At 40.5% G+C, this 24,023-nt stretch overlaps 1 protein-coding gene across 1 annotated transcript; it reads right to left on the minus strand.

Moving 5' to 3' along the window:
* Positions 1-1,509: 1,509 nt before the first annotated feature.
* On the minus strand, positions 1,510-22,539 carry LOC111236830 (retinal guanylyl cyclase 2-like). Its single transcript, XM_022765694.1, has 23 exons — positions 22,299-22,539; positions 21,795-22,025; positions 21,139-21,294; positions 20,058-20,200; positions 19,690-19,845; positions 15,974-16,123; positions 14,211-14,430; positions 13,911-13,986; positions 13,708-13,792; positions 13,299-13,415; positions 13,114-13,197; positions 7,022-7,198; positions 6,646-6,799; positions 6,153-6,296; positions 5,871-6,019; positions 5,607-5,770; positions 4,387-4,510; positions 4,220-4,288; positions 3,933-4,107; positions 3,282-3,380; positions 3,098-3,183; positions 2,777-2,862; positions 1,510-1,905 (listed from the first exon to the last, which is right to left on the minus strand). Exons 1-23 carry the CDS (start codon positions 22,537-22,539, stop codon positions 1,818-1,820), a joined length of 3,174 nt encoding a protein of 1,057 aa, XP_022621415.1. The 3' UTR covers positions 1,510-1,817.
* Between the last annotated feature and the right edge of the window lie 1,484 nt (positions 22,540-24,023).

A 24,023-nucleotide genomic window follows, 5' to 3' on the forward strand; every position in this document is an offset into this window, starting at 1 on the left:
ATCTAGCTTTATTTTATCCAAGTGTTTATATATTTTAATAACGGTATCTTTATGTTACATATTTTATTTTTAAGATTCCATCAAATTATTTAATAGAAATTATAATTCTATTTATTTTATTTCTTTTACATACTTTATGAAATTTGTTTTTAATTGGAGAAATTGTCATTTTAACATATTTTATCCCTTTTAATCCAACAATTGGGAGACTTCATGACAGTCAGGAGAATTTTATAATAATCAAAACTCCCGCTGCCTCCCTGTGTTTTGGGTCCTTTCTCTGTCTTTTTAATTTTTTTTATTCTTTTATTCTTTTATTAGTTTTTTATTAATTTTATTTTAGTTCTTTTTTAACTTTTTTTAAAGATATTTTTAACCATTTATGAATGGTTTTAATAAAGAAAATCCCTGAGTGTTTTTTAACATCCATGGTCACCTTGCGCCAGAGCCCCTCGTAACACTCTTCAGAGTGTTACGTTTTAACTCCAACCTAACCCTTAAATTTCATAACCCTGAAGAAGACCTTTAACAGGTCGAAACGTTGCCGCATTGGCATGTATTTTGATAATTTGTTAATAAGTTTTGAATTTATTTTCGAAAGGTTTTGGTTTTATTTAATTCATTTTATTTTAATTTCATTTAAAACCAATTGAGTTTTTTAACAATAATTTACATTCTTTTTATTTATTATTAATATATGACAAAGCTTAACATAACATTAAAAAATATCCATCACTCAATCATGAGTGACTGGAATGACGGTCGGACTGCGGTATGCTACAGTAAAAGGCGAGAGAGTAACCATCAGCGTATCTGGGATCAGGGGAAGAGAGCCAACTGGGGGAAGGATGGTGCACCTCCGGTCTCCCATAGAAGTTGGGTTACTTACCCACGTCCTAGTCATCGAGATAGATTTCACAACCCAACAATCCACAACCAGCGTTTTAACCCTGACCTAACACTATTTATGCAGATTGTTTTCTCTTACATTTTCGTTGCAAAAAAAATCATCTACAAAAATCGCAACTTTCATCTCTATTTAATAAAAAAAAAAAAAAAAAACTGCTGTAAAATTGGGGGTATTTTAACAAATCCCCCAAAATCTTTCAGTCCCTCCAGGATTTTGCAGGATTTGTTTTGGGATTGTTGCAGCTGTGTATATATATGTATATTATATTGGTTCTGGAACTGTTTTCTTGGATTTGCTTCTATGCAAATAACAATGATTTCCATTTTATTGATTTATTAGTAACATGACAGAATCATGGTGGTTGAAAACAATAACAATCAGGAAGCAGTGACAAAGATAATTATTACTCATGCTTCTCTGGATCCTAACTTCTCATATTACCTTAGACTCACACTTTATTTGTCGGACCAATAATAACTGTAGTCTTCACTGATTTTAATGTAAAATTTGTACTTAAACTCTTTCTCTTCAGTAACAAAAATATGCAACTGAAGAGATTTATTTTATTACCTAAGAAAAACAAACTAAAGACTCTACAGTCAGGATGAGCCACAGTGGTCAAAGGACGGTGTGGACACAGTAATGGGAAGTACAACTATTAAACTTGAACACTGTATGACTGTATGTAAAGCTATAGAGTCGGTAATGTCTTTATTTACATTCTCCTAGCTAAGAATTTATTACTGTGTAATGTATCAGACCCACGAGAGGCACAGAGATGATTGGTTCAAAGAAACCTGATGAAGTGTCCTCAGAAATCACTGTCCATGCCGAATCTTCCACCAGTTCTATTGACTTTGACCAGCTGTTAAAATGTCATCTTTGAGGTAGTGTGTGTGTTTTGCCATCATCTCTTCATCTTCTTCTGTCGGTCCAGAAACTTTTGTCGTCTCTCAACTGGAATCTCATCCAGACTGATACCATGGTTACTGGCCCTGACAGAGACAGGTGAGACAGTGAGACAGGTGAGAAATAAACCTGATGTATTTGAATGATAAATCTTTATTTTATTTAGTTTCAAACAAACTCAACATCAATTTGAAAAATTCTGAGAAATCGAGTCTTTATGCACAAACACAGAATTGTTTCTGATTGGCCAGTGTGTTACATGACCTCAGACGAGCTGAACCTCCAGAGACCAGTCTCTGAAGAAATTCACCACACACCCTCAAACAGTCCTGGAGGTCATCGGCATCTTTGTTCTTTGTATCCAGTTACCATAGTAACTGCTGTTTCCTTGTTGAAACAGTGTGCATGTGAAACAACAGATTGATTCTGCTCATTAAATCCAGATGTCATTATAATCTCTGAAGCTAGCATTAGCATTAGCACAGCTACCTGTTCTCTCCACTAGAAAGAAGCTGATCTGATAAAAAATTGTCATTGTCAATAAAGATTTACATTTTTTGATTAAATCCTTCTGATACAGAACAAAAAAGCTGACTGACAGTAAATGTTAGATCCTGTCCTGCAGCTGACGTTACATAAATGTTGGTACACTAAATCGTGTGTGTGTGTGTGTGTGTGTGTGTGTGTGTGTGCGTGCGTGCATGCGCGGCATGAGCACCTTTTGACTGTAAAGGAACTTGTGTCGGGTGAACGCTGCATGGGATTGGTCTCCTTGACTCTGTAATCATTTCCTGTTTTATTTTGAAAGTGCTGTGTCTGTTTTATTTCTTGTCTTTGTGTTTGTGTTTCTCACCTGTACAAAATGAACAGCCTGCTGCTTATTTTACTGGTTCCACCTTAATCTGTTTGTGACGTCAGGTTATGATTGATTATTTTTATGTGTGTGTGAGTTCTTACCCTCCGGTCAAGTCTGGAGGAACAGGAAGATGTTTTGTGAAACCATCTCGACCAGTCAGCCAATACGTGTCCTCTGAGCCCTTCACCTACAAAAACAAACACCTGCCGCGTCACAAGAGTGGAGTGGATGCTGATCCTGATTTTATTTCTGATTCTGATCCTGATCCTGATTCTGGTCCTGATTCTGGCCCTGATCCTGGTCCTGATTCTGATTCTGATCCTGATCCTGGTCCTGATTCTGATCTTGATTCTCATCCAGATCCAGATTCTGGTGCTGATCCTGATCCTGGTGTTTCAGAATAGTGTGACAGGTGAGCTCACCTGTGCCTTCCTGGTGTCGATGTGGTATCCCAGTTTGAGACTGGTCAGGACCTTCACTGTGCACAGACTGATGTGGATCCTGTAGGCTGGAGACGCAACACATTATTGATCATCATTTATTGATCCTGACTCAGTCACTGAACTCAGTTCTCTGTTAATCAATCACTGATTAATTTTCACATACGCAGTCCGCTGGCTTCCATGTGTGACGCCGTGGTAACCGTGTCTCCAAACAGACAATACCTGGGCATCGTGAGTCCCACCACACCTGCTACCACTGCACCTGAGTACAGACAGACAGGCGAGAGAGACACAGGTATAGAACGTCTTCAGGTGTTTGGACCATTAATGTTTCCATGCTACTGGTTTGGGTTTGATCACCCCCAGTACAGCTCTGCCCCCTCACCTGCTCTGTCTCTACTTCGTCCACAGGTTATTATTCTGGTTATTTCTGCTCTAACGCTGCAGCTTAGGTACACTTAGGGAAACAGACCACATTAGATAAATGATTTTTAAGTTACATTTAAATAAGAAAAGCAGTTTATAATAATATCAATACTATACATATGTAAATATTATTAATAATGTCAATATTCCTAACCTCAGTTCACACGTAGGCTGAATAGTTTCTTGTTAGGAAATGATAATGTCCCTGTGTTCCACTCTGAAGGAAGTGATAGTGGTAGCTAACCCTAACCCAAATTTAAACATCAGAAGATATTAAACATTGAATTCAAACTAGACGTTATGGACCAATCCACATTCCATAGTACCTGTGTGTGTGTGTGTGTGTGTGTGTGTGTGTGTGTGTGCGTGTGTGTGCGTGTACGTGTACCTGAGTGCAGTCCAATCCGTATCTTGACTTTGATCTCTGGCATGTGTTTGATCTTGAACGCTCCTATCGAGTGCAGGATGTCCAGAGACATGTTGGCCACTTCTGCTGCATGTTGATTCCCATTTCTGTTGGGGACACCTGAAGCCACCATGTAGGCATCTCCGATAGTCTCCACCTGCAGAAACAAAACAACTGACGGCTGTGATGTCATTCAGGTGTGTATTGTGCGTCTACCCCCACAGCAAAGGTCAGATGGGTTTAATGAGTTGAGCTGAAGAGTTCTTTACCTTGTAGACATCATGAGAAGCAATGATGGCATCAAACATGGTGTAGAGGTCATTCAGCAGGTCCACCACCTGCAGATGCACGCGCGCACGCACACACACACACACACACACACAGTGTCAGTGAACAGTGGAAGGTGTAAAGTGTCAGATGTAAGAGAAGCTTGTACCTCGATGGGCTCACTGAGAGCAGAGATGGTGGTGAATCCAACGATGTCACTGAAGTACAGAGTGCAGTCTGAGTAATGTTCAGGTTGGACTGGCTTCCCTTTCTTCAGAGCCTGAGCTACCGACCTGAAACACACACACACACACACACACACAAACAGGGCAGGGATTACTTCCTGGATGGTTCAGTCCACCAGCCCCTCAAGATAAGTCCAGCTGAGTCTGATGGCCAGTCCAACTGCATCCATCCATCCTCCTGCTGGATTTCACTTTCAGTCATGTTTTGTCTTTGTCTTTTTGTCTTGTTAAAGTGCCATATTTTATTTGAAGTGTTGATCCAGAAGAAGATACAGTAGATTTGAAACCATGTTAGTGTAGTTTTACATCACTGTGGAGCTCTAATGAGACCAGAACTGTTTTCTGAGGACAGCTTCAAGCCATGGATCGTAGCCTGCTACTGCTGGTCAGTAAAACCAGCTGTGAAGCTCAAGGACAGAGCTGGAAGGAGCCGAACAGACATAGACCTGGTTCAGGATTATCTGTGAATCTAAAGACTATCATGTCATGAATTTATTACTGTTCTTACTGTTTGATGTGTGTAATTGTATAAATAGACTGTTGCGTGTCTGTTAAATTCATAGAGAGATAAACATCTTTAAAATCAACTGAACACCTGGACAGACTTTTATTCATTGTAATTATTTCATAACAAAAGATAGAAGAACTTTTTTTGAAGGTAACATCATTGAACACGTGACCTCTACTGGACGTCATGTGGGCGGGGCTCAAAGCATGGCTCAGAGCAGTGACTGCTTCGTTGTGACATCACAAAGTTCCAGAAGTCCTGATGGCTGGTTTTAAGGCTCAGTTTCTGAATACAGGCTGTGTGCATTTCTCTGTGGACTGAGGCTTTGATACTTTCACAGTATTAATATAGAAGCTAGAGCTGATCTATAATCACACTACACATGGACAGAGACCTTTACACTGGAGGAGCTTTAACAACAGCAGCTGAGTATGATCTGTGATCAGCTCCTGTCTGCAGTGCATCATGATGTTCAGACAACCATCACTGCATTCCTGTGGTACTGCAGGAAACTTAATGGAGTTCTGCAGCCCCTTTTATTGTGGAGGGACATCCTCAGGAAGTGATGTCACACTGAATCAGATCAACATGTGTTTGGGCAACTGTATTATTTCAGTTTAGAATGATGTGTCTTACTTAGGCAGGAGCTGTCCGATCAGTTTCTCTGTTTTGTTTCTCTCAACCTCTAGTTCATCAGTTCGTTCTCGGATCAGATCCTCCAGGTTTGAACTGTACTGCTCCAGCATCCGCAACATGGAGTCGATGATGTTCGCCCTCTTCCCTCTGTTAATGCCCCGAAACTGCAAACATACACCAAACAAGATGTATGAGAAATACATGTCTGAATTGTTTCTGTTCTGCAGTTCTTCACATCAGCCAGCAGGCAGCAGCTCGTCTCACCTGTTTGAAAATGTCCTCGAAGCTCAGCCTCTTACTCGGATCTTCATTCCAACATTCGTTCATTAGACTGACACACTCGGCCGGAGCTTCATCCACCGAAACCACCGGTCTGCAGAGAGGAGGGGGCTGCTTCAGACGCTCTACAATCTCTGACAGACAGACAGGTGATCAGACAGGTGGACAGACAGATGGTCAGCCACTGCGGTAGACAGACAGGTGGACAGACAGATGGTCAGACACTGAGGTAGACAGACAGGTGGTCAGATAGACATCCTGTCTCACCGTGGGCAGGCATGTCCATCATGGCGTATGGCAGCATTCGTGAGATCACTTCCTGTGTGATGATGGAGAAACTGAAGATGTCTCCAGCAAACGAACCTCCTTGGACCGGATTCCTCAAAAGCTCCGGAGCTGTCCACAGGAGCTCTGAGAGAGAGAGACAGGTGGAGAGAGACGGAGAGGGAGACAGGTGGAAAGAGAGAGAGACAGAGAGGGAGACCAACAGGTGGAGAAGTTAGGTTATTAAATATTAAAAATGGTGAAATACAGAAAAACAAAGAACCTTTAGACCATCAGAACCTTCAGTGACCTTCAGATCACTGAAGAAGAGCTGCTGACTAAAGGGAAGGTCAGAGGTCCAGAGAGTATTTTAAATGAAATGCGGAAATTTACCAACCCAACATTTCTTGTTTTTTGCTGCAGAAACAAACCTGTGACTTCATGACGAGAGAAATTCAGATAAAACCTCTGAGCAACATTATATTTCATGTTTTACCTTGTGGATCCTCAGGAGTGCTGAGGCCCTGAGAGTGAAGGATCATGGGAAGGCCATAGTCAGTGACTTTCAGAACAAAACGTCCGTCGACTAAACAGTTTGTAGATTTGAGTCGACCATGACTCAGACCTCGTAGATGAAGGTACTTCATCCCCTGGAACACATAGACAACTTTTTGTTATCATTAAATACATTTAAGCTCCAATCAAAGAACAGAATCTGAAAAAATAGTCAGACCACACCACACGTCAACACTCAGAACCCACCCACCCTTAACTGTACACAGGTTTCACCAGGACACTTTTATTATCACAAGAGTTTTATCTAGAGGATACTTTTATCTTTAATATTACAAGTAGTAGTATCTCAACAGCACCTTGATGAGGTCCATGAGCAGGGATGACTTGAACATCCAGTCCAGCCTTATGTTGCTGTTGGCCAGCAGGTCAGCCAGACTTCCTCGAGGACAATGTTCAACCACCAGAGCAAAGATCCCAGAGTCCAGGAACAGACCCAGGTACAGGTTCAGGTTCTCATGTCGCATCTCCCGCAACTGGGCAGAGACACAAAGAATGATTTTAAAATATTCGTCTGTATATGGTCAATATATGAATCTGTGTAGTGTCAATATGTGACTTTAATTCAAGATGCATCTCCCTGGACTGATAATCAGTCACCTTTATTTGTAGAGACAGTCTCATACAGAAATGTTAATGTTTTAATATACAGACTATCAGAGTAATCACTATACTGAAATAAAGTCAACTATTTACTACTGTGCATCTACTGTGTATCTACTGTGTAAATGTAAATGTAAATGTACTTTATTTATACAGCCCTCTAAAACAATCCTTTCGGCGTACCAAAGTGCTTTACAACAGGTAATAAGTGAAGAGATAAATAAGTGAAAAACAATTTTAAAAAATAATAAAAGAACAATGAGAGCAATAAAATACAACAAAATCGATTAAGATAAGATAAAATAAAAGTGTTATCATACTACTGGGTATTAAAGGCCATCCTAAATAGGTGGGTTTTTAGCCTAGATTTGAAGAGGCCCAGGTCAGAAATAAGACGGATCTCGGTGGGGAGCTTATTCCAGAGCCTAGGGGCAGCAACAGAAAAGGCTCAGTCACCCCAGTGTTTGTATTTTGATCTGAGCACTTCCAGCAAAAGTTGAATTGTTGACCTCAGAGGTCTACCAGGATTTCGGACAGTTAAAAGATCAGATAATACGATGGGGCAAGGCCGTTGAGAACTTTAAAAACAAACAATAAAAGTTTAAAATCAATTCTATAACGGACAGGAAGCCAATGAAGAGAGTTAAGAACAGGAGTGATATGCACCTGTCTGTTAGTGTTGGTTAAAAGACGGGCAGCAGCGTTTTGCACAAGTTGAAGGCGACCGAGAGAAGACTGGGAGACACCGACATAAAGCGCATTGCAGTAGTCTAATCTTGAATTTATTAGTGCATGGATGGCTTTCTCAAGATACTGTGTATCTAATGTGTATCTACTGTGTTTCTAATGTGTATCTACTGTGTATCTACTGTGTATCTACTGTGTATCCTCTGTATATGAGGTAGATGAGGTAACATGGCTGCCGTGGTGTGAGGGTGTGCTACAAGCTGCAGTCTGTTGGCCCAACTTTTCGCTTAATGGGGTCATTGTGATATATTTCTCCACTCTAAAACTCTTTTGGTGTTAATATTCTACTAGTGGTTTATCAAGAAATGTAAACTAAAGTAATTTTCAGCTTCAAACCAACTAGTTACTGGACCACACTCTTCTCTTTGTGTGAGTGGAAAAATGGCTGGCATCTCAATGGGTGACGAGCCAATTACTCTCCAAAGTATTTTGGATATGATGCAGCAAATGAAGCTCGATATGATCTCACACATGGACAATAAATTTGACTCACTTGGAGCCAGTCTGACCAAAATAGATGGCTCACTTCAAATGCTTGGAGAGCAGGTCAATGAGCTTGAGCAGAGAGTCAGCTCAAATAAGGATGATATAACAGACCTGGTCAAACATGTAAAAGCGCTTGAAAAGGAAAACACTGACTTGAAAATATGGGCTGAAGATGCTGAGAACCGAAACAGATGCTCCAACCTACGATTCATCGGCATACCTGAGAGGGCCAAGGCCAGAGATATTCTAGGCTTCATGAGATCTGATCCCGCAGCTTCTAGGTGAAGTGAATTTCTCCACTCCTCCGGTGATCGAGCGCTGTCATCGTTCAGGTGTCCAGGACAACTCCAGAGCCAAGAGTCCCAGGCCGATCCTGGTAAAGTTCCATTATTTTCAGGATAAGCTAAAGATAATGAAACTAGCCAGGGAGAAGAAGGAGCCCCTTCAGTACAAAGGAGTTCGAGTTTTCATCTACCCGGACTTCTCCGCTGGTCTGGTCCAGAGACACCGGGGGTTTGATGCGGTTAAGAAAAAACTCCGTGACCGGGACTTTAAATACACCATGATCTATCCTTGCACACTGAGAGTTGCCCACGCTGGTAAGACACAATTCTTTAACACTCCTGATGAAGTTGAGAGATTCCTTGGTTACCTAACTTCCATTGACTCCTCCATTGACTCGGACATGACAGCCTAATGTTAGTGATCAAAGGTAGTGCTAACAGTAGCACAATGCTCAGCTTGCTGATGAACTCTCTGAATTATTTAGTTAATCTCCGTTTTGTAATTATTTCCTTGCCGGACCGACATTGAATTCATTATTTCATATTTGCATTGTTGTCACTGGCCTAGGCACTGCTTTGGTGGCTGCTGCCTTATTTTTTCTTTTCTATTTGCAAATTGTTGCTGGGCACAGCAAGGGTTGCTGCTGCTTTACTACTGTTTGCCATATATTGTGATGCGAAAACGTAAAACGGCGTACCACTAAAAGATGGGTTGTTCCAGATCACTTAAACTAGAAAGGATGGACACCTATAAGTAGTTTGTTATAGGCAGTTAATACTTTGAATGTTGGAATGAATAAATTATGAAGCATTCACAGTCTATCTTATTTTATCTTATCACTATTACTATTATTATTATTTTTATTATTATTATTATTATTATTATTATAACTTGTATTCATGTCATCAGATGATTTCATGGAGGCCTATTATATTTGATTATATAACTACTTTAGCATTAATAAACCTGGACCTCTTATTTTGTTATGCTCGCTTAAAGGGTCATGCAGACTGAGCTGTGTACTTATTTTCTATTTTCTGATTTTAGTTTTCTTTACTTTTTCCCCTCAATGCTGCAGTCTGTTCTTATGTACTTCCCCAGTCCTTGTATGTGTTTGTGTATGTGTGTGTATGTATGTATGTGTGTGTGTGTGTGTGTGTGTGTGTGTATGTGTATGTGTTGCTCTCCTTCTGCCTCTCTCATCACCTGCCCCTGACTGCTACATACTAAAATTTGCGATGATGCTCTGTGTGCATTTCTGCTATCACATCATGTGCATATTTATCCTGTTATCTCGGAGTAATGAACTCTTCTAAAGGTTTGCTTGTCATTCATTTGAACATTAGGAGTTTGCCACCTAAAATTGATTTATTGAGAGCCTGGCTCACTTATAATAAACCTCATGTAATTACTCTTTCTGAAACTTGGTTAAACAGTGATATTTCTGATGATGAAGTCAAACTTGACAACTATGCTCTATTTAGGAAAGACAGGGGCTCCAGAGGTGGGGGCCTCTTAACGTATGTATCCTCAAATCTGACTGCAGAACTTGTATTGCCAAGTGAGGATCCCCTGCACTTTGAAGGCCTCTTCGTTAAAATAATTTTTCATGAAAACAAACGACTAATCATAGGAAATATCTATAAACCTCCATCTGCTCCTGCTGAAACCACTGAATGTATCCTGTCCACCATTAATTCCTTAGACTGTGCTAGTGAAAAAATCATATTAGGTGACTTTAATTCCAATTGGCTAGTTCATTCCTCTCAAAAAGATCGCAATCTCTTTAACAGCATAAATTTAACCCAACTCATTACTGAACCCACCAGAGTTGGTCCCAGCTCCTCTTCCCTGCTCGACTGGATTCTAGTCTCCCATCCTGGCAGAATTCTACAATCTGGGGTACTACCTGACTCTCTCAGTGACCACTCTATTGTTTTTTGTATCTGGAAAATTAAAATGCCTCATCTTCCTCCTAAATTAATCAAAGTAAGGAAATCAAATAACATTAACCCTGAACACTTTATCCAAGATATATTAAATATAAACTGGGAGAGATTTTACTTAATTCCATCTGCTGAAGATGCATGGAATTACCTTTATAAGGAATTTGTCGAGATAATTGATAAACATGCTCCTTGGACATCAATTAAAGTTAAGGGTCGACATCTACCTTGGATCAAAGGAGATCTCATACATTTATTCAAACAAAGAGACAAGGCATGGAAAAAATACCGCATAGCAAAGGATTCTGCTGACTGGGAGACTTACAAAGAGTTAAGGAATAAATGTAAAACCAATACTAGAAATGCCAAAGCAAATTACTATAAGGACTGTTTATCAACTGATTTTAAGAATCCAAAGCAATTCTGGAAGAGAATCAATTGTATGACCAACAAGCCCACAAAAAGCTCCACTACTCATATTAGAATAAACAGTGAAACTGTCGGCGAACCTTTAATAATTGCAGAGGCCTTCAGTCAGCACTTCTCCACAATTGGCAGCTCTCCTTTTTTTTCTTCTCATTCTGACTTTACCCCGACTCAGAACACATATAAATCCTTCTGCTTCAAAACCATCACTCCAACTGATGTTCAGCAGGTTATCGATGGGATAAGTTCAGGATGCAGTGCTGGTCCAGATGGTCTGGAGATTAAATTTTTTAAACTTGCCTCTCATGTACTGTCATTTCCACTGGCTGATTTATTTAATTTATCACTGGCTACTTGTGAAACACCTCGATTGTGGAAATGTGCCAGGGTAACTCCTCTTCATAAAGGAGGTGATACCACAGAGATATAGAGTTATAGACCCATTTCAATTATCAACAGCATAACAAAAATATTTGAAAAACTAATCTTTAATCAATTATCTAAATATCTCAATGACCATAACTTATTATCCCCACACCAATCTGGTTTTCGACCAAATTTCTCGACCAACACTGCTCTTTTAAAATTCACAAACGATATACTATCAGCATCTGACAGCAACATGCCAACAGGTGCTATATTCATTGATCTCACCAAAGCTTTTGACATGGTTGATCATTATCTTCTCCTGGACAAACTGTATGCAATTGGTCTTTCTTCTTACTCTTTATTATTTTTCAATTCTTTTTTTCATCAGAGAAGTCAATGTGTTATTTTTCAGGGCAATCAGTCAGACTTCAAAATTATTGATAAAGGTGTTCCACAAGGTTTATCCTTAGGTCCTCTTTTATTTTCCATCTTCATCAATGATCTTCCACAAATCTGTTCCAACTGTTTAATTCATTTATATGCAGATGACACTGTAATATACTCTTCCAGTTCCGACATCTCACAAATCCAACACTCCCTACAATCTGATTTTAATTTAGTTCAGAAATGGTTCTCTTCAATAAGCTTCTCTTGAACAAGAATAAATCTTATAATATGTTGTTTTGTACTCGACCTAATTCTTTGCCCTTAACTAAAAACTGGTCCATTACTTTCCTTGATGGAACAGCTCTGATGAAAGTTGATGAATTTAAATATCTCGGTCTATGGCTTGATTCCCAGCTCTCCTTCAAAACTCATATCAACTCAATCTCCAAGAAAATATATGGTCAACTGAAATCTCTCTATCGTTCTGCTGATTGTTTCTCACAACAAATCCGTAAAAGAATCATAACTCAACTGATACTTCCATTACTTGATTATGCTAATGTGATCTATGGGAACACCTCAGAATCAAATCTCCGTCCTCTCACAGTATTATACAATAGTCTCTGTAGATTTGTGCTTATATGTCCCTATAAAACCCATCACTGTCTGTTATATGAGTCCTTGAACTGGCTGGCCCCCAAGTCAAGAAGGCAACTCCATTGGTCACTGTTTATTTTTAAGTGTATTCATTTCAATTTCCCTTCATATCTGAAACATTACCTAATTCCTTTTAGTTCATAGTACAGCTTAAGGCATACGGATCATCCCTTCTTCCTTACACCCAGAATCAACAAAGAAATTATGGTATGGGCTGGAAGGGGAGTGACTATGGGAGCAAAGTATGATTGTACGTATGTATGATTGTGGTTGTTTCTGCGTCTAATTGTCTTGTATAGTCTTGTGTTGTATTTACCTTTATTATGATTTACTACTATGATGTCGTTTTTGTGTTTCATTTTGTTTTGTATCATCTGTAAGGACCCCCTCAAAAATGAGATGGGACATCTCAAGGGGCTATCCTTGTAAATAAAGAATAAAGAATATCTACTGTGTATCTACTGTGTATCTACTGTGCTTTTTACCTGGCTGAAAAAACTCTGGGTGCTTTGATTGACACTTGTCATCATCTTTCCAACAGGAATCTTCTTCAGCCAAACCCAGTCGCCCTGGTAACAACATAACCGATCAGAGCAACAGAGTCAGTGTATCAGAGAGACAGCTGCAGGTCAACAGACAGGTGCATGTGCAGGTAGAAATATAGGTGTACCTCCAGTATTCCTATGTTGGAGCTCTCAGGTGTCGTCAAGATGTAACTTCGAGCAATAGAGCGGAACGGAGTTTTAATTTCTAGAAGACTCCTCATGATCGACTCATCGTTCAGTTTCTACGACAACAACAAAAACATCAATATCAACAGCAGCTCGTCATTCGGTTTCTACAGTATCAACAACATAAACAATGACATCAGCAGCAGCTTGTTGTTCAGCCTGCTAACGTCCAGTTATTAACACAGTTCAACATGGGTTCACATCAGGCTCCTGCAGAGTGTTTTACGGGTTTAAAATGCTGATTTTCAACTACAAACTCTGAAACTATTGGTGATCATTGCTTTAAAAGTCCAAATTCTTTTTGATCCCAATTTGAGCCTGTAGTTGAACACCTGACAGGTAACTGACCTTTCTGCTGACTTGAGTGTCGATGAAGACGATGTCGTCCAGAGTCATAATCAGTTTGGTGATGTTTGCTGCTCCCCTGTACTTCCTGTGCACACATCATTATTATTATTAACCCAAACTTATAAAACTTAAAAGAGTTTCCTGTTGAAAAGTGTGTGTGTGTGTGTGTGTGTGTGTGTGTGTGTGTGTGTGTGTGTGTTGACCTGATCCAGTATAAAAATACTCCAATCAGAGCACAGAGCAACAGGAAGACAAAAAACATTGTTGCCGTGTCTACACCTGCAGATAAACACAGGAAATGAAATAATTTAACATCCGGTCAGTCTCATTTCCTGCTGACATCCCTGGATTACAGACACATGATCATGATGGACAGTATGAGGTGCTCAGTAGATCTCAGACCTTAAGTCTACATATGAACTGTACGTACATAAACAGCATATACATATACTGAACCAACAGAAATACAAAGTTCCCACCACTGTGCAGGTTATTGAGCTCACCCCCGCTGCAGGCCTCCTCTGGACTGAACCAACAGAAACTGGCTTTTGGGGGATTTCCTCCAGGGAAGATAAAGGAGCGGCTCAGTGGTCTCAGACCTCCGATCATCCCATCCATGTGTGTTGGAGCGAATGAGTGTGTTGGCACGAGTCGGTCACCATCACTGTCCAACACCACGTACCTGGCCTGCAGGCCACGCCCCTCTTTACCTCCATACAACACCTGAGAAAAGAGTGGGAAGAGTGAAGGTGAAGCTTATAACATCTTCATCACATAATCCTGTCGGTTAATCATGTGACTGATGATGTAACTGACAGAAAACCTTCAAGACCTCAGCTCCTGCTCAGAGGAAAAAGCATTGTCTCTAAATGATGATGATCTGGACGCAACTGCACTAAATGTAGCTGTGAAGAGTTTAAAAGGAATCTTTGAGTACATCACATCCTGTAAAAATGTAATAGTTCTTCTCAGTGGTGCGCCAAACTGCAGTGCTTGATCTGCTTACCAATAAAACTGAAAAGTACTGCACTTCATTTGAAGTTTTCTACCTTTCACAATAAATCTACAAGTAATTTTCCTAGAGTCTGAGAGTGATGAGAGCTCTGTCATTGACTTGTAATAATAATCCTCAGTAGTAGACTCATTATTACAACTGAATGTGTGTAGATTGAGATTATTTATAGCAAGTTGATTTAGTGAAGGTCACTTTTTTACACCCAAATATCTAAATCTTCAGCAGAGGTCTTAAAGTGGATTTTAATCCTCAACTGAACTCATTGAAAACCCAGCCCAGTGTAACAAGACTGGAGTCGTCCAGCTCCTCGTGTAAACCAACACATAATAATGATAATAATAATAACTTAGATTTTTATAGCGTCTTTCAAGGTACTCAAGGCCGCTTTACAGAGTAAGACACAAAGTAAATAAATAAAACAATATAGACGTCCAGAGATGAGGCTGTGTGGATCTCTGCCAGGAGAGAGTTCCAGAGGGTGGGGGCTGCCACACTAAATGCTCTGTCACCAATAGGTCGCAGGCTAGTGTAGGGTGTGGAGAGCAGACCCGTGTCCGAGGACCAAACGTTATGGGACGGGGGAAAAGGGGTGGAGGAGGTCAGACAGGTACTGTGGGGTGAGACCATGCAGGGATTTGTAGGTGACGGAGAGGATTTTGTACTGGATGCGGGATTTGACTGGAAGCCAGTAAGGTTGGATGAGGGTGGGGGTAATGTGCTATGTGGAAGCTAATGGAGAGCTGGTGAAAGGAGACAGCCCAACCTCGTTCTTCTAGAACTGTTGATAGGTGGAAAAAATACCATACCTGTAAAATCAGTCCAACTCAGGCAGTATAGATTATTTTGATGAGATTCATACCTGATCTCCTGAACCACATTTATGAAGAAGTTGCTGTAGATCATGTCGTCTCCATGGCTACAGCAGCAGATGCATCATTAATGTGAAGGAGCTGAGTATCTGATGGTTCTCTTTCCTTAATAAATCCTCTCTGGTTTTGAATAAACTTTTCCATCCTATGTCGGGATCACAATTCCTCACATCAGATTTTAAAGAGATAGAACTAGTTAAATCTCATCTGTTAGAGCTCTTCAGCAGTTGACCTCAATCTGCTCACATTTATTATAGAATCTGATTTTATAGAAACAACTAAGTACATCTGCTCCTGGGACATATTTCTCCAGGTCCTCCACATGCACACAGGTAGCACACCTGACACACCTCAAGCAAGTCCATATTAACATGTCTCTGACCTGATTGAAGCCCTGGAAATCAAAGCCTCCATTTGATTGGACAAGCTGGTCACCCGTCACCCAATGCCCGCCCCCTGCTTGACGACGCTCCTCCACTGCCTTAGCAACGAAGTACACCATGTTAAATATGGTCCCAAAGACTGGAGACACCTGCAGACAAAATTCAGGACAAAACTTAACATGAAGTTGGGGGGAGTGGAACTATCTTTTCTATGCACTTGAGAAATTTGGTTTTGGCCCAAAGTTTATATCTTGGATCCAAATTCTTTATTCCTCCCCATTGGCTGCAGTCAGCACCAACAATAATATCTCTGCTTACTAGACAAGGTTGTCTGATGTCTCCTCTTCTTTTCGCCATCGCTATTGAGTCTTAGCACTAATTATACGCCAGGATATGCATATGAAAGAAATTGACCGAGTCGACCAGGAGTATAAGGTCTCGCTGTACGCAGATGATCTGCTGTTATATACCTCTCGGACCCTCTGTCTAGTCTTGCTAGGCTATTCGACATGTTAAGAGAATTGAATTGGGCAAAATATTGGGCTTTAAGATAAACCCTCAAAAAAGTGAGTTGATGCCAATTAATACATCAACATCATCTAACCCTAACCCCAAAAATATTTCCTTCAATTCAACCCCTTTTAAAATTAACACAAAAAAGTTCAGATATCTGGGAATCTGGTTACACATAATTATAAAGACCTTTATAAAGCTAATTTTCTGTCCCTGATAAGTGGTCTGAAGCAGGACATTAAACGCTGGGATTTGCTGCAGCTTTTTCCAAGTGGAAGAATCAATACCATGAAGATGAATGTGTTACCTAAATTCATTTCTGTTTCAAAATCTTCCTATATTTCTGACCATTTTCTGAAATTTTCTTTAACTCATTAGACAAGCTTATATCAAGCTTTATCGGGGACAAAAAAGTCCCATGTATACAGAAAGGTATACTGCATAGGCCTCGCCTTCATGGTGGTATGGCACTGCCTAATTTTTTGTTTTATTACTTGGCAGCCAACATCAGGGCGTTGATGTACTGAATGAATGGCATAGGCAACTCTGATACCCCTAAATGGCTAATGCTAGAAAGTGCATCCTGTAGATTTACCTCCTTACCAGCTTTATTATGCATTCAACTTACACTTGTAAAGCCCATCTCTTATCACCACCACCAACTACCAACCCCATTGTAACATATTCAGTGAAAATTTGGAACCAGTTTAGGAGGTCTTTTGCTCTCCACAGCCTCTCCCCCTCTCCTCCAATAGTTAAGAACCACATATTTTTTCCTTCAATGTTAGACAGGGCTTTTGGGGTTTGTCCGAAGAGTGGTATCCTTTCACTGAAGGACCTGTATGCAAATAACAATTTTGCATCCTTTGAGCAACTGGTGAATAGATTAAATATCCCTAGGTCCCATTTCTCTAGATATCTACAGCTGCGGAATTTCATAACCTTACATTTTGACTGCTTTCCTCTAAGTCCCCCCACATCCCTATTAGAGTTCAAGCTGGGGAAAATTTTAAAACAGATTATAGGTAGGACATATAACCTTCTTAACTTATATAACTCATCTCCTTTAGATCATTTGAAAAATAAATGGGAAAAAGATCTAAATGAACAGATTCCAGATGAAACTTGGCAGAGAATTATCTGTAGGATCTACTCACATCCATTTGTCAAGGGCATGCTGTTGTACAATTCAAGATAGTACATCGGCTTCATTGGTCAAAGGTCAGACTGGACCTAGATCCCACATACAACAGATGTAGGCAGGCCCCTGCAAGCCTGCTGCACATGTTCTGGACATGTCCAAAGCTATGACAGTTCTGGCACTCAATTTTTAATACTTTCTCTAAAATATTACAAGAGCCGGTGGATCCATCCCCTTTTATTGCTTTATTCGGTGTTGCATTGCAGGGTTTGCATCTAAACAATCACAAGTGTAAGATGCTGGCCTTCTGCACTTGGTTGGCCAGGTGGCTCATACTGTTCAGATGAAAAGGCCGTCTCACACCTAGGTATTCTCATTGGGTCAAAGAGGTTATGCTATACCTCAAGCTGGAAAAGATAAGATAGTCTCTTCAGGGGTCTGCTCTGAAATTCTATGTAATTTGGCAGCCGTTCTTGACAGTTGTGGAAAAAATGGAAGCAGATTTCTGTAATATTTATGTTCCCTTCGGTAGTCCTCAGGAATAACTAACTTTCAGTCAGCGACTTAGATCTTGCAGGTTGTTTAGTTGGGCGTTTGGGTTGGGGGATACTTGATTTTACTGATTGGATGCAATGCTTCATCTGTATTTGTATTATTGTATACTGAAAATATTCAATAAAAAGACCTTGATCAAAACACATGAAGTGCACACTGGCTGAGCTGAAAAATCTTTTCTCCTCAGGAAGGTTCAGACAGTGAAACAATCTTTAGTATCTGAGAAGCATCATGATCAGAGCTGAGGAAAGGAGCTTCCCTACTTCCTATCTTCCTATCTACCTATCTTCCCTGCTTCCTATCTAACCCTCCTTTAGCTTAGGAAACACTGGACCTTGATTTATGAAAGGAAAGGAGATAATGCCGTCTGTAGTAAAGATTCCTATTTTCTTTTATTTTGACACTTCTTTTCTCCTTTGCCTCACTTCCTTTCTTCTGTTTTCCTCAGCACTGATTGGCTCTTTTCAGCCTTTGTTTATTTTCCTGATCATCACATGGGGCGGCAGTGCTGGTAAGCGGATTTTCTTTCACTTTTAGTTTTATCCTATGTGCATGAGTAGTCAAACTGAGTATTATTTATCCTTATTTCCTCAAGATGGACATTTGATTAGTTTTGACTTCTAATGTGCCGATGACTGTACACCTCTCCTTCTGAACCTCCTCAACACCATCCCACAATTCCTTGCAGCAGCAATATTCAAAGCAAGACACACCAATAACATCCATCACAGTATAGTCATGTAGCTTAGATCCTCTCTGCATTGTGGTGTCTTTTCCTCAGTCCTGAATTCTCCTCTACATCTCTCCTTGACGTTTTCCATCAAGGTCAAGGAAGACTGGTTAGGAAAGGACATAGGATTCAGGAGAAAACTTGTCTCTGAATCGTCTCGTCACTGCACTCTGCCATCAGTCAGAGTGAAGCAGGTGTTTGTATTGATCACAGGGAACAGACAGAGGTTGTCTGTGTCAATGTGGACATTATTCAGTTTCTACACACTTGTCTGATACAAGCAGTCAGTAACAAAGCTTCAGTCCAACCTCCACAGTCACTGTCGTAAAAGGAAACTAATCATTTCATACAGATCTGAAACACATGATGCTACAGCAGTAAAGAGAAGCTAACAGCAGGGTGGGGACTCACCATCAGTCTGCTGCACAAACCTCTAATGAAAAGCCCCTAATATAAACAGTACAGGTGAGCCAGTGTTGCAGGCTCCACCTATAACCTGATTCATTAAGGCAACATGTTCACTGATCAGCCAGCACATTAAGAAACATGTATACAGTCATACACCTCAATATACAGCAATACACCACAGTTCATACAGTCATACACCTCATATCACATAGTCACACACCATACACCAAGTCAACATACTTTTATGCCACTGTTTTCTGTTTACATGTATTTTTAGGGTGTGTGTGTTGCTTCTATGTTTTGTATTTGTTTGTTAATGTGTATTTGTGTTTGTTAATGTGTTGTGTATTTGTTTGTTGTGTATTTACCTCAGTTGCAGCGACAGCAGACCGGATCTCTCGGCTGATTTGAGCCTGACGAAAAGCTTCATAGAAACTTTGATCGGATGCCATGGTGACAGTCAGAACAGAGCTGTAGGCATGACGAAGCTGAGTGCTATTGGTAAGCTGAGGGAAAACTGTGTCCTTATTGGTCAGAGAGGAGAACCAGGGAACCAATCAGAACTCAGTTTAAACATTTGACAGTGAAAAACAGGATATTTTAAATTGCAGCAGCGCCTCGTCAGGTCACAACTGGAACTACAGCTTCACACACAAGTCAGCTAATTCAATACAAACTCATCCTGCGGCTTTGTCAGTTATTGATCGATCAGTTTGCAGTTTAAGTGATCAGTTACCTGATATGGCATAGCATAGAGCAGGGCATCATACGGTATAAACACATAACCATCGGAAACCATCCCCATGTCCAGAGCAGCCAATAGGAGCTCTCGCTGATCCTCTCCACCAATCAGGACAGATGTCATACACATGATCACCACTGAAATAGAAAAATAAAAACAGTTTTTAATGTTGTATGTGAAATGCATAGATCAATATTTAGGACAGTTTATAAAATTGAGGGTGAAAACAGTTTTATGTTATCTTGATATAAATTATTTTATTGTGTATTCTACTGTGAATCTACTCTGACTCCAAACTGGGGCCCCTTAGCTTTAAATAGTTGTTGGACCCCTACTGTACATGTGAGTCATCACCAGCAAACGAGCCATTGCTCCACAGATTAAATGATTAATTAATTAATTGAGTAGTTTATTGAAAGAAAATAAATTGGCAAAATTTGCAAATTAATTCATTGTCATTGTCATTAAAACACACAATTTCAAAGCAAAATATAATTCACTGATACCAGTTTCTCAAATGTGAATATTTGATTGTGTCCCACTTATTAAAATCAACATTAATAGTATTTTTGACTGTTGTTCAGACAGAACAAGAAGAGTTTTTCACTATTTCCTCATATCTTATTCAATCAACAATCAACTGATTATTGGAGAAAATAATTGTCAGGTGTATTGATAAAGAAAATAATAGTTGGTCTCCTCTGATGGAATGATACGACCTTACTGAGGTCCTCTGTTCATTGTTGAGACACTTTGCAAATTAGCAAATTAGCAATTTGACAAAACATAACTTTGTACAGAGGAGGATTAGAGCCACATGTGATTAAAGAGATTTCATACATTGCCCTAACCCTCTTCCATAACTTTGAAATAAAACTGATGAATATAAAGTAAAACCAGATGTTGACTCCCTCTCAAGTACCACAACCACAACATGGAGGATGGAGGACCTGATGTAGTTGATATTCTACTGGTGTGGAGTAAAGCTGAGGGTCTGGGGCCCCTGACAACAGCTGTGGCTGCTCTTTGTTTTATTCATTTTTAACCTTTGGAAATCAGATCTTTCAGCCCTGACCTTTGACCTTGTCGGCTTCTTTGATCGCTCTCAGTGCCTCCCGTGCTCCATCATTGTTCTCAGTTTCCATGGTAACAACTGGGCCAATCGGCAGGCCCATAGCCCGGAGCGCTGAAGCCACTTCGTGCCCAGTGCTCTCCCAGAGGTTGGACGGAGCTGATGATGAAGAGGAAGGACAGAGTGAGATCAACACAGATCAAAACACAGATAATCATCTGATCAATAATGTAATGATGGTTTCTGGCACTGTCTCCTATTGATCAGGCATCGCTGTCATTGTCATGATATTTAATGGGATATTGACATTCAGGTAACTGTTTAATTCAGTGACTACATATTATTCATATCTGGTGTGAGTCATGTTACAGTTATTGTAACTAGTTCCAGTTAGAGTTAGCTAGTTGCAGAGTAGTTCCAGGTGTCTCTCTGAGGGGAAAACCTGTCACAGTTTAAACTCAGAACCACAGACTGTAAATAAAGATGGCCGACACCTCTGTGACATCACCCACAGATTTTTGAAGCTCAGAGTGAGCTGCTCAGAGTGAGCTGGTCCACCGTCGCCATCTTGGCAGTGCCTGACTCTGCCCTTAACTCCCTGCTAATCCAAAATGGTCAAAGAGGAGGGGCACACCCCTGCAGTGATGTCACTTGCTCACCTGAGACAACGCCGACGTGTGCCCAGCGGAAAAACCTGAGTACAGTGAACAAGACTCTGCTGGGAGGAGTGATGGGTGGCAGGTTCGGCCAATCAGTATCCAGACAGCCCGGAGAGGCAAGCCCCGCCTCCCAGTGCTGAGCCAACAAGGAGGCGGCGTGACAGAGGGCTGGGTTAAAGGGTCCGATGTAGGCGTGGCCATAACCCTCCATCTGTCCAAGTTCTGTCAGAGCTGAAATAAAAACAAAGAAGAATCAGAAACCTTCACACTCATTATTATCTAATAATTCAGTTTTATTAAAATCCTAATTATCATCTAATGAACCTTTGAAGGCACCTGGTCCAGGAGTTTAATAAAGTTTCATTATTTTAAATGTAAAAAAATTTGATTTTGATATTTATATAAATGTTTGTCATTGTTAGTTCATTAATTGACTGATCATTAGTTAATTGACTGATCATTACTTAATTTATTGACTGATCGTTAGTTAATGACGTAATGAACCTTTGGAGGTGGAGCAGTCCTCATCCAGCAGTTTCACATCGTACCAATATCCTCTGCTCATACGACTGTCGCTCCGTAACCGTAACAATGCCAGGTTGGCCGCAGCCGTCGGCATCGCTCGGGAAAACATGGGGTCACATGACCATGGACCAATAAGAGCCAGCTTGAAGGTCGCTGTCCAAACCTTCGTGATGCTTAGTAACCACAGACACACCCATAGCAACCAACTACGAAGCTGCATCCTGACGACCTGAGGAAATAAAAACAGTAGAAACATTAGAATCTATAGAATCATCAGAAACAATAGAAACAGTAGAAACATTCTGGGTTCAGTTCAGGACAAACTGAGCTGTGGAAATGAATTTTATCTCTGGTTGAATGGTAGAAGTGTGTGTGGTCCAGGAAGTGTATTTTAACTCTGCAGCAGCTTACACACACACACACACACACACACTCTCTGCCCTCTAGTCGCAGCAGCAGGCTTCGTCTCTGAAGCTCTGTCATGTTCGTGGTCGTGACCATGTCGTCAAGCAGAGAGGAAACCAGCAGCATGGAGGATAATATAGGATCTCAGACGAGTGAGAGCTTCACTCTATCTTTTTTATCAGGAGCTGACTTCTCCACAGACTGTGACCATCCTTACAGATTGAACCCAGCTGACTGCTGTGACCTTTGACCCATAATACTTTACATTAAAGCTGACTGACACCATTAGCTAATGCTAAAGAGCGCTAAGAATGCTAAGTATAGTAACAATGCTAACACTCTTAACACAAACTGAGAGAGACAGAGAGAGAGAGAGAGAGAGAGAGAGAGAGAGAGAGAGAGAACACCAACAGCACTCTGAGAGCCAGGAACTACCTGAACACCACACTCACCTGGTGACATCATACACCTGTCAGATGATGTCATCGATTTGGTTTGTTTACATTCATATTAAAATCTTAGTCTGATGTCTGATCCTGGTTCTGATGTTATGTACTCTGACACCAAACTCTACAGACACATCACACTGTTCTCCACAGGAGGATGACAATGCATTCTGACTGAAAGCTCTCACATCTCTGAGCACAAACTGACTGCCTGTTAGAAAAACAGAAACATATTAAATCTTAATAAAGTGACAGAAACAGTTCATCTGTGATTTTGGTGTGTGTGTGGAGGTGTATATTTTTACTGTGATAATTTACCTACATGATGTATTTTTACTGTGATACTTTATCTACTTGAAGTATTTTTACTGTGCTCTGTTGGTACTTGTACTTCAGTGAAGTATCTGAGTACTTCTTCCAGTGCTGAGTTGTGATTGGTGAGAAGTCTAACCACTTATGCACCTCACCATGACACAACAGCTGTTCCTGGGCTTTCAGCCGTATTACATAGTCTTCCCCAGTAAGACTGTTTTTCAAATAAGAAAAACTGTCTGCTGAGGAAGATCATGTGGTATGACTGAAAGCTCCAGAACAGATTGTAGTGAGGCTTGTGGTGAGACAGTAGAATGAATAGAAACAGTAGAACTCTGTGTGTTCATCAGTCACAGCTGCAGACACTTCAAGTATACATCTAGTCCACATCTAGTCCACTTCAAGTCCACATCAAGTCCACATCTAGTCCACTACAAGTCCACATCTAGTCCACTTCAAGTCCACATCTAGTCTACTTCAAGTCCACATCTAGTCCACTTCAAGTCCACATCTAGTCTGCATCTAGTCTACTTCAAGTCCA

Source organism: Seriola dumerili, unplaced genomic scaffold, assembly GCF_002260705.1.
Source record: "Seriola dumerili isolate Sdu_G_001 unplaced genomic scaffold, Sdu_1.0 BDQW01000731.1, whole genome shotgun sequence".
Lineage (NCBI taxonomy): Eukaryota > Metazoa > Chordata > Actinopteri > Carangiformes > Carangidae > Seriola > Seriola dumerili.